This window comes from Xiphophorus couchianus, chromosome 1, assembly GCF_001444195.1.
Source record: "Xiphophorus couchianus chromosome 1, X_couchianus-1.0, whole genome shotgun sequence".
NCBI classification, from domain to species: Eukaryota; Metazoa; Chordata; class Actinopteri; order Cyprinodontiformes; family Poeciliidae; genus Xiphophorus; species Xiphophorus couchianus.
The window spans coordinates 940,990-957,643 of record NC_040228.1 but is presented as its reverse complement, the minus strand read 5'-3'; the positions used below and the strand labels follow the sequence as shown (position 1 = coordinate 957,643).

Below are 16,654 nucleotides of genomic sequence, written 5' to 3'. Positions count from 1 at the left end.
AGTTTAAGACCTTTGATTAATCATAATCCATAATCCAGCTGATGTATTTTTATACAAGGAAATCTAAAATATCTCTCTATCTTAAGCTAACGTCTGCTTATCTTTAAAAGTGACGGAACACAGAATGTGTTGTTTCAATACATTATCTATAAAATGATGTTTTGTAAATGTCTTTTTAATGTAAACTGACACCAGGAAGAAAAATTAATGTAGCATCCTGCTGATGCTAATGGGGATCTCAATAAAATAAACTTTTTTTTTCAATAAATTGAATACATATTTCAATGAGACATTTTAAAATTACATTTAATTTTCAGTATATACATTTAAGATGTTTTTTTTCAGACTTTTTAAGGACTAATACTTAAGAGGAGCCAAAAGTGCATAATTAACACAAGTGGCCATGATGAATCACCTCCTCTTTATCAATTTATTTAAAATGTTTAGCATTTTTAATGGAAAGGAGTCAAATCAGAAAGAGGAAAAGATTTTTTTAATAATTTTTAATAGAAGCAGGTTATGTCCATCTCGTCTTTTTTGTCTGTCTCTACGATCTCCTCCTGGCCTAATGACTTGATTGATCCGGTGTGCAACCAGTGCGTGCAGCTTGTGGGTGTTTGTGATTTCAGTTAGCCACTTTAAGTCAAAGGCACAAAGTAATTCTCATCATCTAATACCCATCAAAGCAATTAGTATCAATTATGTGAAGATGCAGCTGTGCGAGGTCGCTGTGTTGCAAGCCTGAAATCCCAAAGCGGGGAAGAAATGAAAAGAGTTCTGGCTGATTGATGATTTTTCTCTGCAGAGCTTTCTGGATTTGGTGTTACCCTTGGTGAGCAGCAGCTCAGTGGCTGCACATATCTGGGATGATGAAACTGTCTGGATCACTGGAGATGAAGTCCAGCCAGCAGAGGGAACAGACTGTGTCTGACTAAACATGCCTTTTTTATTTTTAACTTGATTTAAAACCTCTATGTACATGTACAAACCTGGTATTTGGTTCTGTGGTGTTAATTTGTAAAGCTCTAAATCGCCCAATAAATCCACATTTGTGACCACTTAACATTTCACCTCCATAATCCAGCAGTAAATGGAGCCATCACTCCCACCGCCACTCAGGGTGTCACCTTCACTCACAGCACTCAGCTAGAACAGGCAGAACAGCCACGGTACTGAACTAGTCACACCTGGAACTCTTCCACATTCACTTCTCAACCTTGGTATTACACAGAAACACACACAGAGGTGCGTACTAAGTGTCTGCTTAGCAGGCGACTAAGGGCACTCTGCCTTGTTGGTCCACTGTTGACATTCTGACCTGGACAGACCGACGGTCAGGACAGACGGCCGCGTTCTAAAGGAGCATTAGAGCAGATCCTTCCTGCCATCTCTGCTCCAAACTGACTCAATAACCATCTACATCTCCATTTCCTGTTATTGTAAACAACCTGTTGTTTTAAGTGCATATATACAGTACATACAGTATGTGCACATTTTGTAATAATTATAAAATCCTACTCATTTATATATTGTCATACTTTTATAATTTTGTGAATTTCCCCACAATAGAGGAGATTTCTATTTTTATTGGATGTGTTATCTTGTGTCGTGGCAATTTTTATCAAACCAAAATTCCCATTAAAAATCCAATCAATAAGCCTCTGCTGCTCTGTGGTGATGATTTATACACAAGCTAAAAATGTCCAGTGTCCAAAACAATGGAAGTTTGTTTTTTACGGTTTATTTTTCCCAGTATTTACTGGGCCTAACCCACTGCATGCTAGGACTAAACCAGTCTATACTTATAGAAATGGACCTACAGTTCTTCCTGTCCAACTTAGTTAATAAAACAAACATGAAAAAGTAAAAATAAACAATTATTAACTTATAAATTTATCTTATAAGTCACCCAAAAATATAAAGTAATATAAATTTGAACAAAATTCTAAATGATAAAACAAAGAATAGGTAACTCCAACAGCTTGAAGAACATGAATGCTTTAAGAAGGCAGTGCCGTTTTTCTGTTTTTCTTGAAGCTGAGCTTTTTATCTAACCTTAAATATTTTACATTGCATTAAAATATTGTTTTTGCTGCTTTATTTACACACGGAAGCACAAAAGGATAAAGTTTCCAAAGATGATCCTTTATAATGCCTGAAAAGAGTGATTTATACAATGGAAGAACTTTAAACCGCTCTGAGATGTTTGAAATGTTTGCCTTCAGTGTGCTCTGATCCGGCTGTTTCATGAATTTAAAGTGGCAGCAGACCCTGAAACTTCTGCTTTAAGTCTAATAATAAACGTGAAAACACGGCTCACATTTCTCACACACTGCCCCTCCTCGTCCAGCCAGGCACTTGCAGCTGAAGTCGTCACCGTCGTTCTCGCAGGTTCCCCCGTTGAGGCAGGGGTTGGAGTGGCAGGGCTTCTGGGTTTTGGGCCGCCCAGTCGTAGTGGGCGGCGCTGAGGTGCTGCGCAGGGTTTTGGTGGGTGGAGCCTGCGTGGTGGTGGTCCGCCTGGAGCTGGCGGGCCTGCGGGTGGTTCCCGGTGGGCGGCGTGTGAAGTAGGGGGAATGAGGCCTGGATGTGGGGACAGGGGAGGCCGTGGTGACGGCAGCAGCAGCGGCGGCAGTGGCGGCGGCGGTGGTGGTAAACAGTGGGATGGTGGACAGACCTGTTGGAAAAATGACAGTTTAAACATGTAGAGCTTAAGATTTTCAGTTTAAGAAAACCTTCAGTAAGCTACCTCATGAATAAGTTACAGTAATTCCCTCTTTCTTTTTCTAAATCCTTCCACTTTGCTGTTAAGTCTACATCACATTACCATAATTAGTGAAGCGAATATTCTCTGCCGTTGGCTTCTTTACAGAGATGCTGGTGTCTTTGGAAGCCTTCAGCTGTTTCAGCAGCGCTCCCTCGATGTCCTCCACGTTGTATCTCGTATCTATGACAAAGGAAAGGTTCAGACGTTCAGGACAAGGCCACTGAGGATCGCTGCAAACACAGGACTTCAGCTCCTTTTAATGCTACCGTGAATATATCAAACAGCCCTGTGTGTGACAGGTGGAGAGTCTCTGCAGACCACTTGTCCTCCAGTCGCTGCTGGTTCCACTTTCTTTTTTTTCCCAGATGAATCGCTCTCATAATGCTCGCTGCAGATGTTTGTTTTACAAGCCATGGGGCGGAGACATGTGAAGGGCATGAAGGACGCTAAATGTTAGCCATAAAAAATAGAGGAAGGAGAAGGAAGGAGGACGAGGAGGAGGACTTGGTTTTGTTTGCTGCAGACGGTCGATAAAACACCCAGTTATGATGTATCTACAACGATCTGAGATCAAATTATATTTGTAGGAGAAAAAAGCCAAACACTTGTTTTTAAATGTTTTCTGAATCAACGGAAAGAGGAACTGAGATTTGATCATAAGTCATCCCAAGTTCCTATAAGACAAGAAAGTCTAAATCACTGGATGAGTTTACATTTACTAAAGAGGTAAAAATACAGGTTTAGTTTTATATGAGATCAATAATAAATAGGTAAACAATGATTAGGCCAGTCGCAATAAGCAAAAAATAAATTACTCGCATGATAAATTAAAACAAGCTCAGTAATTTGTATTTGCATGATTTATCTTATTTCTCTTTTCTTTCTCTCTCCCTATAATCATTATATTAATAAAGTCTTCAGTCTGCTGCTCTGCTCTCACATAGCCCCTTTTTCTGAAGGACAGGTTTGTTTACGGAGACTTCATAACTCATTTATTGGTTTTGTTTGATTTATTTCAGGTATTTCAAATGTCTTCCACTTTCACAACAATATTTATATTTATTGCAATAATTTATGGGACAATTTATTGGTTGTGACTGATACGTTCCCCGAATATCTAATCAATAAAAAAGAAAACTGTCAAATGCAGGCTGCATTAAAATAAACAATCCTTAGTTACTAAATCAAAACTTCCTGTGAGAACAGCTAGCTGAGTAATCCTGGTTCTGATTGGTTGTTTCTGACCGAGTTTAGTAATTCTGCAGAACACATGGAGGAGGCAGAGGAGATCGAATTTTTTTTCAGAGATTATCTGTCTTATGTTAGGACATAGCAAAAGTTTTAATACATATTTAAAATCTAGTGTTAGTTTAAGCTACATCCTGCAACTTTAAGCAGAGTTCACCATCTGGTGGAGCAGAAACTACCAGTAGCGTGTAGCAGCGGTCCAGCAGAACCGCTAGCTCGTTGATTTAAATTATTTTTTGGGTTATTTGTTTAGCTTTCTGACCATCATGCTAATCCAGGTGAGTGTTAGTATTTGTGCGCTGCTTTCCTGCGCTGTGTTTTCCTGCAGTGAACTCGTTTTTTAAATATCATGTTATATTCATTGTGTTCATACATTTTGACGTGCTTCGCCCTCGAGGTAATTTTCCGCTGCAACACTTAAACTTCCCCATTCACTAGGAGCGTTAAAGTTCCACACAACAGGATTTGTTGCTGCGTGCTTGCACAGTGTGAAGAAAGAGGAGATGAGCTGCACACACAGGTTGCGAAGTGATATACAGGTGATTGGTTTGTGTGATCAGCAACAAGAGACGGTGATCGGCGATCACTGATCATACACTTTTTCACGGAAATCAGCCGATTATGATCGGTGGCCAATTGATCGGCACACCTCTGGAATATTCAGAGGTTCAGGACATGCTGGGCTGAGTGTTCTCATCACTCAGCCCAGTGTGAAGGATGTCGAGTTCAGAGTCAGAAAAATGTTTGAGCTTCTGTCATATTCTAAATATTAACTTGATGACTTAAGAAGACACAGCAAAGAACTGAATTTAGAATATATTATGAAGCTTTCCAACTCTTCCTCCTGCTGAATGACGGGCTCAGCTGGAGTGGGCAAACCTTCAGTTTGGATTTTTCTCGTTTGGAGCTAAGTACAGGTAAAATGTTTTATTTTCAGATTTAAAACTTTGATCTAAGGTAGCAGATGGCAACAGGCTTACTCTGCAGCCTGTTGGTTGTATGTATGGAGGAGTTTATATAAAACAGGACAAACTTCTCTGTTATAATCACCAGTTTCATCTGTAATGAATCATTCAGCTGATTTTATGATCACCGCATCCCCCATTTCTATTTACCTCAATAAGCTTTCATAACTCACCAGGTTTCTGAAAAACTGACCCAAACAGACCAAATCAACAACTCGTTATTCAGAAATACAGTTTAGATTTTTTCCAAAACGTTGGCTCTTCGTTTTGTTTGCCTGATCTTTATGGAGTCAGCTGATTGTATTTAGGCCAGTGTGCACTTATTATTTACATGTGTGTGAGGATTATGGGTAAACTGGGAAAACTAACGACTAAGACAAAAGGATGGACGAGAAAATGCTAAAGTTTTTGGTGGCTGCAATTTGATATGTAGTAAAGAAAAATCTAAATTTAGGTGCCAGAACAGCTGAATCATGAAAAGCTAATTATTTTTTAAATAAATGAAATGTGTAGAAAGATTATGCTTTCATAAAAATATATGTATTTTTTCCTTTCTCTTCCTATTTTGAGTCTGTTGTGTTTTGCACATGTAATTTTCTCACCGGGTCTGAAATGGGCCTCCACGAGTGCCATAATGGAGCCGCTTGGAGCCAGTTGACGTACTCGAACTCCCATGAAGTCCTTGTGCACCTGTGACTTCCTGAACATCTCATTGAGCTGTTATGCAGAAAATGAAAGCAGCTTAAAGACTGATGGAGACAACAGATGATAAATGAGCACAGTAATGAGCTCCACACTTTAATTCCACAATACTGTTCACTATCTGGAAAGAAGAAAGACTGCCTCTCAAATTGGTTTGCAGGGAAGAAGGCCACTGGGTGTGGGAGCACAAATTGACATTTAGCTGCCTGAGGTGACATTAATTTTAGGAGCAGGTTTCCAGGAGCAGCAAAGATAAATGCCAAGCTACCTTGACATTCTGATTGGTTTTTCCTACAATGACTCGGTGTGTACAATGTAACCGGCTGAGCTACTCAAAGAGACTAGCTATTCTTTTAAAGCTAACTTTCATAATAAGCTCTCCTTTAGCCCCAAATCTTCAAAATAAACTGAAAAAGTTGCAATTTTTATTCTAAAAATGAAAATATTTATAAGTATAAATATGAAAATATTTGTACTTATACTTATTGTCCAGGTAACACAAAATAAAAACAAAGAAAAAAGTCTCTATTATCCTAATCTCATGAATTTTAATCTACAGTACATTGAATGCTAAGGTGCTAGCAAAAACTAGCCTGTTCAGCTAATGGTTAATTGTAACCTGCACAAAATAAGGAACCCGTATTTTATTTTGGCGGGTCAAACTGACAGCACCCTTTAAGTTACGGGTCACAGGTGACTCGGATCTCAATCGCTGTTGCTGCTGTCGCTGTGGCCAGCTGCTCGTCTCGGCGTCTTCTAAACTTATAGAAGAATACGGCTGGATCGAGGCTTACTAAAAGGGCCGAAGGATTAAATTGGGTGTTTCCTGTCGACCGCTCGACGGTCAGGTTTTTTCCCACCCCCTGTGTCACGTCAGGATGGCGAGCTACCGGATCACCGCAGCTTCGCGGTAGGATTTAAATGAACCAAGCTATTTTTTCATTCTGGACCTATTTGCTCTGGATCTTGAAAAAAAAGAAAACAATCAGATATTGATTGATGGACTATTGATCACCTTGGATTCATGAATGGACCAAAATAGAAACTCTTGGGTGACATCAGGGTTTATTGTTTTGTTGCTGAGTGCTTGTTTTTTTTCCTTGTTGTGTTTTTGGTTATATTATAGAAAATCACTGTTATTATAAATATTATTATTATTGCATATCTTCATATATATATATGAAAGAAAAAAACAAGTTGAATACAATAACTTAAACATACTTTTGTCTAATGGTATTTTATTCACACCCATGGGCTCCATAGCCGAATCTATCTGAGCGCCATTTGTTATATTTGGCCGTAGTCAGGCGCCTAGCCTTAAGTAGCGTTGCATAATTCATCTGTTTACAATGAAGGATTCTCCACCTTCCCACACATTGCTATGATTTAAAAACAAATTCCCCTTATACAGAAAGATAAATTAATTTGTGAATGTTTAGAAGAAGTCAGCTGTGTTTTCAGATCGGTACGTTAGCAAGCTATCAGCTAGCTAACTAGCAGTAAATGGTGGAGTAGCTGACTGCCCTCTGCCTCAGCAAAATGGCGGAGGGTTACCCTAACCCTTTTTAGCTGTTTAACTAAACAGCTAAAAAGGGATTTTTGTACCTTTGTTACTCTGTAAAGAGCAGAACAGGGAAAGGCTAGAGAGTCATTCTTCATGTAATTACTACCAGAAAACCACGACTGTAGTTATATTGTGTTGTTATTCTGTATATTTGCTTAAGTGTATTATCAAAATCAAAACAACAACTTAATTATATCTGTATCAATTAACGACATTTACAGCACTCAGAACAATTATTGCATTTCTGTTACAAACACAAAGTTAGATAATGAATTTTTCCATTTTTTGTTTAAATCTCTTCATAATATTATTAATTACTAGTCAAAATGGGCCATTTTTACCCCAACCTGATCCATATAAACCTAATACAAGCCCATGACTGAATACAGCAATACAATTTAATATACAAAGCACATTTTGCTCCAGCTGATGAGCACATCAGAATAAATGCATCACTAAAGCTTAATGATCTTATTTCTACCGTCAGTAATGACACTTAAACTGGCAGTTCACTCGCACTGCCGATTAGGAACATTTGCTGGTCTTGTTGAGCGCGCTCAAGAATATTTTCTGCAAACACTAAACTCCTCAGATTTGTGAAGGTGTGACAGCAAATTAGGCAGTAAAACCCTCCAAAGCTGGATTAGCGATGGAGTCAGTGTACACAAACTTCCCCTCAGTACGCACTTCACTCCTGTCCTCACAAACGTTTTTATTTATCTCTGAAAAAGCACATTCTCATGTTTTTTAAAGAGCTGTGCCACAGCTTGACTCTTTTCAAGTAAAGAGCCACTTTGTGACTTTGCACGCCTTCTGCTAGCGCTAAGTCCATTTGTGTAAGTATAGTGTGTGCTCAGTGGTCGTCCTGCAAGATGTAGAGGAGGGCGTTGGATGCTGTCAAGTAGCATACAGGGCTTCAAGAGACCCACAGGCTGAGACTGTTAACGAGCACACACACACACCGCTGTGAGGCAGCAGATTATGTCCCAGTGGGGGCTGGTGACACTGATTTAGCAGCTGGTACATGTGAACAGCACTTACAGACACACCCACACATGCCTACACACAGGTTCCCGTTTCATGTGAGGAGTAAGGCCCCGGATCGTCACAGAGGAAACGGACAGTGGAGGAAATCAGTGGCCAAACTGTGATTATGGTGGCTGTCTGGCTCAGCTTTCTAACAGCATGACTATCCAACAGTTTGATGCTCGGATTTATCCAAAAATAATGTTTGAATTTTTATAAAAAGCAGAAAAAGCCTAATTAATCTCGCATGGAAAACCGCTTTTGGGTATTGTAAATTTGTTTGGCAAGCAACTGCACAATTCTGCAGAAAGATGTTGGTTTTTTCTTCCAGTTGGGGTCTTATTAAGCTTGAAGAGCATCTCTTCATACAAACATTGCCAAAGATTTTTCTAATTAATCATCTATATGCAGTAAAGTGATATTCAGAAGAGGAAAAATATGAGAAGAATAGCAGAAATAAACCGAGATGCTGTGAAAAGCCTGTGGTTCTTTTCTTCCCCACCTACTTTGGTCTTAAAAAATGGGGTTCAATTGCTATACATAATCTTCAGCACAGATCACCTGATGCAACAGATTGTCACTGTTCTCCTTCTTATTAAAAACTAGATATCAGGCAGGGCATGTCCTTTGATGTATGTCCTCTGACCAAATGCATTTTCTTTCTTTGTCCCCTGTCCTTTTTTCATTATTGTTATTTTTATATCAGATGTATTGGAGCAGAAAAATTGCTTCAGCTGAGCGTGGGAGAATATTACTCAGCAGCTTCAGAGGTGTCAAGTCTGTAATATGCGCTGTGATACCTGCCTGAAAGAACGGAAGGAATTGGATTAGAAAGCCACTCCGCAAGGAGCTTTATTGTGTCGAGGCACTTTGAATCTTGTTTCAGAGGCTTTTGGCCTCTTGACAAGAACATTCTTGGAAAACAAAACATTTGCAGAAAAGTCTTTGTTTTTTCCTTCCTCTTGTGGCCTCAGTGACAGTTTGGACACTTGAGGGCAGCAGAACCAGCTCAGAACAAGGACAGGGATTTTTTATTCTAAAACCTGTCATCGTGCATGTTACCTGCTGAATTTAACTCATGTTTGCTTTCCCTGTAGAGGCTGACAATCTAAAAATGGTTACTTGGAAAGTGGAACACAGTAGAACACACACACACCCAGCAGGACCTATTCTAAAAAAAAAACATTTTAAAAATAAGATTTGATTTTTTTTATAGTAACCAAAACAAAAACTGCTTTGTGCGCCTGTTACAACTGGCGTCGTAAATATAATCATGTAAACATGAGTGTGCAGATGCCTATCCCTGATTGGCTCCCAGAAGACGATGGAGACGTCCAATTGGTGGCCCCCTGGAGGTGACGGCTATAAAAGCTGCTGACGTAGACTTCCTGCCATCCATCCTCAGCTCATCTCCACCAGCCACACTGTTTGCCTGTTAAACACCTTGTAAAAGTGCTTGGAGTTTGTAGGACTGAGCGGCCGTTTAGTTTACTCATGTTTTTCTTAATTAGGGAGGAAAGTTTTTGTCATTTGGTTTTTTTATTTTCAAACAGGTAAGTTCTGGTTAATATTCAGATAGTTTCCTTTTGTTTATTGTTTTCGGCACCATAGCTCACTCTGAAGCCATGCACTCCACTTGTTGTAACATTTCAGTCAAAAATAATTTTTTAAAAAATAAATAACATTATAAAATGTACATCTATGTGTGTGTCAGCTGCTTGAGATCTGAAGAGGACGGATCCTTCATGTTATGATCTGGCCATCCCTAGATGAGTTGTAACACGCCAATGGTGCCAAGTTACGACATATATATATATATATATATACAGTATATACACAGTGGAAGTAACATAAAATATTATAAGTCCAAGTTTGATCTGTTTAAGTATTATCACAATTTAGTGAATCTGAAGTACGAAAACTGAAAATCTTTATTTTTCTTGACATACTGATCAATGTTTCACAAACAGTAGTCAGCATAAGAACACTCTAGTCCAGCTCTTTATCATACAGTTTAAATGTTTTTCTAATTCTAAGTGGTCCAAAAAGCCTTAAGGAGCAATTAAAATGTTGCTTTTCTGTTTCCATAGTTACAATACACATTTAGAAATAGATTTTGTGTTTTACAAAGTCTCTGGTTAATTTTGGATTATTTGGTCCAAATACTTCAGATTTTTAAACATTTTTCTGGCGTGTCCAAACCATGATGCCCTGGGTGGAGAGCCCTTACACCCAAATAAAAACTCTCAACAAAAGTAACTAAAAATATTGTTTTGGAGTGCTGAAATATTTCATTGAAATGAGTTTTTTCTGTATGTTAGACGTTTTATCTTCACATTGTCACTTTGTTTTTTGAATAAACCACATTATAAGAGATTAAGTAGTGAAGTTAAACAGGATACAGTTCAGGGAAACTGTTTACACTAGCAGAAGAGTTTATCCAAAAACAGATCATAAAAAGTCAACGGTGCAAATCAGCTAGAAATGCTTCCTGGCCTGAACTCTGAATACGAACAGCGCTTTTGGACTTACGGCGCTCTCTATGCTGCGGGCTGTCTCTCCAAACAGCTCAGACTTGGGGTCCTCCATCTCAGGGGTGTAGAAAATCTCCTGGTCATCCACCTGGTCGAGGTGCAGGAAGCCCGAGAACTTCATGGTGGCTGAAGGCAGAAAGAGATGAGGTGAGACATTTAGAGCGCATGCAGCTTTTCCCATCATAGTCTCTGCCTTCACATGGTGCTGCTGGTTTCTGGGGCAGTGCCAGGTCAGGGTGAGTGATGGATCGTGAGTTTGTGTGTGTCTGACGGGGTGGGCGGTGTTAGTGAGGGAGCTGCTGATCGCCCCAGAGGGGTGCTTCTGCAGTTTGACCGATAAAGATTAAGAAAGGGAAGTGGAGGAGGACGAGGTGAAGAGTGGAAATATGACAGAAGAGAAGGCAAACAGGGAAAATGGTCCAGTTTTACCAGATCCAGACTCATCCCAAAAGCTGGCTGTGGCATAGAAGGCTGGGTAGAGAAACAGCAGGTTAGACACAGAACAAACTTGACACACACAGACATATACACACACAGAGCTGGCAAAAAGCATATGAGAGCCGAGCAGCTGATTAGAACCCCCACACCACCAGGGGGCCACCAACAGCACCAGGCCAGCATGATTTTATATATATATATATATATATATATATATATATATATATACACAGTTAGGGCCAGAATTTGGACAGTGACACAAGTTTTGTTATTTTAGCTGTTTACAAAAACATATTCAGAAATACAATTATATATATAATATGGGCTGAAAGTGCACACTCCCAGCTGCAATATGAGAGTTTCCACATCCAAATCGGAGAAAGGGTTTAGGAATCATAGCTCTGTAATGCATAGCCTCCTCTTTTTCAAGGGACCAAAAGTAATTGGACAATGGACTCTAAGGGCTGCAATTAACTCAGAAGGCATCTCCCTCGTTAACCTGTAATCAATTAAGTAGTTAAAAGGTCTGGGGTTGATTCCAGGTGTGTGGTTTTGCATTTGGAAGCTGTTGCTGTGACCAGACAACATGCGGTCAAAGGAACTCTCAATTGAGGTGAAGCAGAACATCCTGAGGCTGAAAAAAAAGAAAAAATCCATCAGAGAGATAGCAGACATGCTTGGAGTAGCAAAATCAACAGTCGGGTACATTCTGAGAAAAAAGGAATTCACTGGTGAGCTTGGGAACTCAAAAAGGCCTGGGCGTCCACGGAAGACAACGGTGGTGGATGATCGCCGCATACTTTCTTTGGTGAAGAAGAACCCGTTCACAACATCAACTGAAGTCCAGAACACTCTCAGGGAAGTAGGTGTATCTGTCTCTAAGTCAACAGTAAAGAGAAGACTCCATGAAAGTAAATACAAAGGGTTCACATCTAGATGCAAACCATTCATCAATTCCAAAAATAGACAGGCCAGAGTTAAATTTGCCGAAAAACACCTCAAGAAGCCAGCCCAGTTCTGGAAAAGTATTCTATGGACAGATGAGACAAAGATCAACCTGTACCAGAATGATGGGAAGAAAAAAGTTTGGAGAAGAAAGGGAACGGCACATGATCCAAAGCACATCACATCCTCTGTAAAACATGGTGGAGGCAACGTGATGGCAAGGGCATGCATGGCTTTCAATGGCACTGGGTCACTTGTGTTTATTGATGACATAACAGCAGACAAGAGTAGCCGGATGAATTCTGAAGTGTACCGGGATATACTTTCAGCCCAGATTCAGCCAAATGCTGCAAAGTTGATCGGACGGCGCTTCACAGTACAGATGGACAATGACCCCAAGCATACAGCCAAAGCTACCCAGGAGTTCATGAGTGCAAAAAAGTGGAACATTCTGCAATGGCCAAGTCAATCACCAGATCTTAACCCAATTGAGCATGCATTTCACTTGCTCAAATCCAGACTTCGGACGGAAAGACCCACAAACAAGCAAGACCTGAAGGCTGCGGCTGTAAAGGCCTGGCAAAGCATTAAGAAGGAGGAAACCCAGCGTTTGGTGATGTCCATGTGTTCCAGACTTAAGGCAGTGATTGCCTCCAAAGAATTCGCAACAAAATATTGAAAAAAAACTATTTTGTTTGGGTTATGTTTATTTGTCCAATTACTTTTGAGCTCCTAAAATGTGGAGTGTTTGTAAAGAAATGTGTACAATTCCTACATTTTCTATCAGATATTTTTGTTCAACCCTTTAAATTAAACGTTACAATCTGCACTTGAATTCTGTTGTAGAGGTTTCATTTCAAATTCAATGCGGTGGCATGCAGAGCCCAACTCGCGAAAATTGTGTTACTGTCCAAATATTTCTGGCCCTAACTGTATATATATATATATATATATATATATATATACAGTACAGACCAAAAGTTTGGACACACTTTCTCATTGAATTCAATGAGAAGGTGTGTCCAAACCTTTGGTCTGTACTGTATATATACTTAAAACAACACTGAGTAATACACACTAAATGCTAATACACATGGAAAAACTATTGCAGTATTATGTTTATAGGTCTTACACAAATAAAATACTAATCATTTCCTGTTGGGGAAATATATCAACCTATTTAATTGTTTACTTTAAATCCAGTGTTTATCAGCTGATGTTACTTTTAAATAATTAAAATACGGCTCATTTAAATACCACTCTGCAGTTCAAAATTCCATTTTCTTAGTTTGCTACGCCTGTAAGGTTAAAATCAACAGCCATAATAACACAGGTACCATGTAAGCTAATTACAGATGATGCTAATGCTAATGATAGCAGGTATGTTACACACACAGAGTAGCTTAGGAATCAGAAGGATCTGGTTTTGCTATAGGGGCCCAAATGAAATTCTGCTTAGGCCAGAGAAAGGCTTGGGCCAACCCTGTAAATACACAAAGCAGGCACAGACATGGTGAGGAGAAAATAGCCTGAAGGTGCTTTGAATAGGCCCTTCTCCCATGAAGAGAGCCTCAACCTTGGAGTGCTGTGTTGTCCAACATATATCAACTTTTTATATGCCCTCTTCATGCTAGTGCTGCGAGAAGGGGGCTTGAAATAAAGCGAGAGGGTGTTTTTGTGTGTGCGTGCGTGTATGTCGAGTGAAGAGTATCGCGAAAGGTGGCGGTGCCGTGGATCCATGCCGCTTGTAATCAGCAGAACAAATTGCCCAAATCAATCATCGCTGCCCCTGCCTGAGCAACGGCACAGAGTACGGGGAAGAGCACTTGTATGATTATCATGAGAGATAGCCGTAATTGTCTCCTTAATGCTGGCAGACCGACGGCTGACACAGTCTGGTATAAACCGCAACGAGAAGGGACGCGCAGCCCGGCGGCTTACGGCGCGACCGAGGGCAGCGTGCATCGATCCAGGATGTGACGGCGGCCATAAAGCAGAGTCAAATGGCCGCGCTTCGGTTGGCCTGGAGACGGTAAAGAAAGCGAGGGAACGTCGAGTCGCCTCGGACATTTAATCTGGGAAAAAGACGAATAGAGGGGCGATTTTCCAGGCCGCTTCCATAAAGGATGTAAAGAGAGAAAGATATATAAAGAAGAGAGGGAAGAAAGGAGGGACGGAGCTGTTCGCCTATCAGATTGTAGTGAACTGTAAAAGGTAATGGATCTGCAAGATGGCGTTGGATGGGTTTAGCATGCTGCAGTAGAACTTAAGGTCAAATAATGCAACAGAAATGAAAATTGTCTATTACGTCCATATAAAACACCTTGTTAAAAGGAAACAGAATTACATCGGTTTTTAAACAGACGAATAAAAACCAAACTACACAGCTCAGAAACCTTTCCACATTTTGTCACATTATAACCATATATTTCAATGTATTTTATTGGGTAAGTTGAAGTGGAATCAACGAAATATATGGCTTTTCGACTCTTTTACAGATAAAAAAGGAAATTACTCTGACACCCTTTAACAGAGTACAGCAAACCAAAGTGCCGCTAGACGCAGGGGTGTCAAACTCCAGTCCTCGAGGGCCGCTGTCCTGAAACTTTTAGATGTTCCTCTGCTGCACCACACCTGAATATAATAATTAGGTCATTAGCAAGGCTCTGGAGAACTGATCTACACAGGGAGGAGGTAATTAAGCCATTTCATTCCAGCGTTTTGTACCTGTGGAACATCTAAAAACTGCAGGACAGCGGCCCTTGAGGACTGGAGTTTGAGACCTGTACGCTAGAGGAACCAAATAAAGAGTAGTTTGGTATCAATATAATTTCAGCTGTTCTGTTAATGTTGTTAATGAACAAACGGCGTCATGAAGCACAATCAGCAGCCAGCTCAGGGAGAAGTGTCTACCATCCCACAAAGGAATACGCTGCTACTTTTCATATGAATATGAAAATGCTCCAATATTTGACACGAAGCTGAAGTTGGTTTCCATTTCTAGCTTCCTATTTGGGAAATGGCTAAAGCGAGATTCCATCAAATTTTTCACTACCTTCTGCATCTTTAATCGACTCTAGTTTAAAAACTACAACACCTAGACACTTCAAACCTGGACTGGATTATTCTGCTTTAATAGCAGAATAATTCAATCCAGAATAATAATCCAATCCATATTTGTTCACATTTTGTGAAGAAGGAAGTTGCTCGTTTTCTTTAGAGGCTTTTGTGTTGTTTCTTTGAGCAGTTCTTGGTGCAGCGCCCCCACAGGCAAGGAGGGGAACAGGTTTTTTAATTGGTTTGGATGTTTGACATGGAGCAGCGTGAAAGAGAACCACACCAGCTGACATGTAACAAATGCTGCAGTTTTCACCCCAATCCAACAGGGATAACCAAACTATCAGATGTGAAAATGCCCTAAGAATCTATTGCCAAATTTCAACTGACTGACTAAGGTTGACTTATTCTGCAATCATTTTACTCTGTAGATGTGGAAAGCCTCAAAAGATTTTAACTTTTCCTTTTCTCTTCACAACCGTTCCAGACTTTGTTCACATAAAACCCAAATAAAATCATTCAAGCTTGTGGTTGTAAGGAAACAAAATGGGGGGAAAGATTTCCACAGTTTACACTCTCCAAGGTCGGCGAATGCCCAAAACGAGACTCTCAGCGTTAATTTCAGCATTTGATGTCTCAATAAAATGTGGAACAATAAATAATTAGTCCTTCTTCTGTCACTGTAGCAGAGATGCCAATGCTTGATGAGACGGCAGCCGAAGCATTCGGGGATGTGTCATTTCATTACTAATGAGGGGAAGATCACCCGAGGCCATCTTACAGGGGAAAAAGATCCAGCTGTATTGATCAATCAATCGCTCAGCCTGAATTTATTGGGAACACTTGAGCTGAATGAAGTATTGATCGCTGCTGTACCGTCTTTTGTTTGCCGAGATAAATATTTACAAGCTTTGGGATGATTTGTTGTAATGTTCATCTTTCAGCTAAAACCTGCTTTCACCCAAAGTCAAAGGTCACTGAACCTCGTGTTTGTTTAGCTATAAATTCTGCGGATGAAACAAACATGGAAGGTCGCGTCTTGAGATCATGTCATGGCTATAAACTCTGCTGGTTTACTGGGAGGCTCTCGGACCTTCCGCGCGCCAGAAATGCAACTCCTCGCTCTAATTTGTGGCCTCGACTCTCGCAAGTCATGACCTAGAGCTCCCCCGGGAGCCGAGAGAATCCCTCTTTTCACAATCCGTCAAATAACCCAGCACCGGGGACAGATTGAGGCAGGGAGCTGGAGGGAGTCAAAGGCTGGAGAGGCAAAGAGTGGGAAAAAGAAGCCCTTTATCTTCATGAATGGGCTGTGGCAGAAAGCACTGATTGGTACAACGGCGCTGCTCGCCCTCTGGTAGTCTCTTGGCTCTCCCTGCGCTCAACTCCAAAGAGAAATGAGCTGATGCAA

At 40.3% G+C, this 16,654-nt stretch overlaps 1 protein-coding gene across 10 annotated transcripts in view; it reads right to left on the bottom strand.

Annotated features, from left to right (window-relative positions):
- The window catches only part of agrn (agrin), a 440,494-nt gene that overhangs the window by 48,117 nt on the left and 375,723 nt on the right, over positions 1-16,654 (bottom strand). For all 10 annotated transcript variants that reach the window (XM_028022576.1, XM_028022603.1, XM_028022587.1 and 7 more), the window contains 4 exons: positions 10,802-10,929; positions 5,580-5,694; positions 2,825-2,944; positions 2,321-2,674 (listed from right to left, as the gene is read on the bottom strand). In XM_028022576.1, the coding sequence (XP_027878377.1) occupies positions 2,321-2,674; positions 2,825-2,944; positions 5,580-5,694; positions 10,802-10,929 (717 nt within the window). The remainder of the gene's footprint in view (positions 1-2,320; positions 2,675-2,824; positions 2,945-5,579; positions 5,695-10,801; positions 10,930-16,654) is intronic.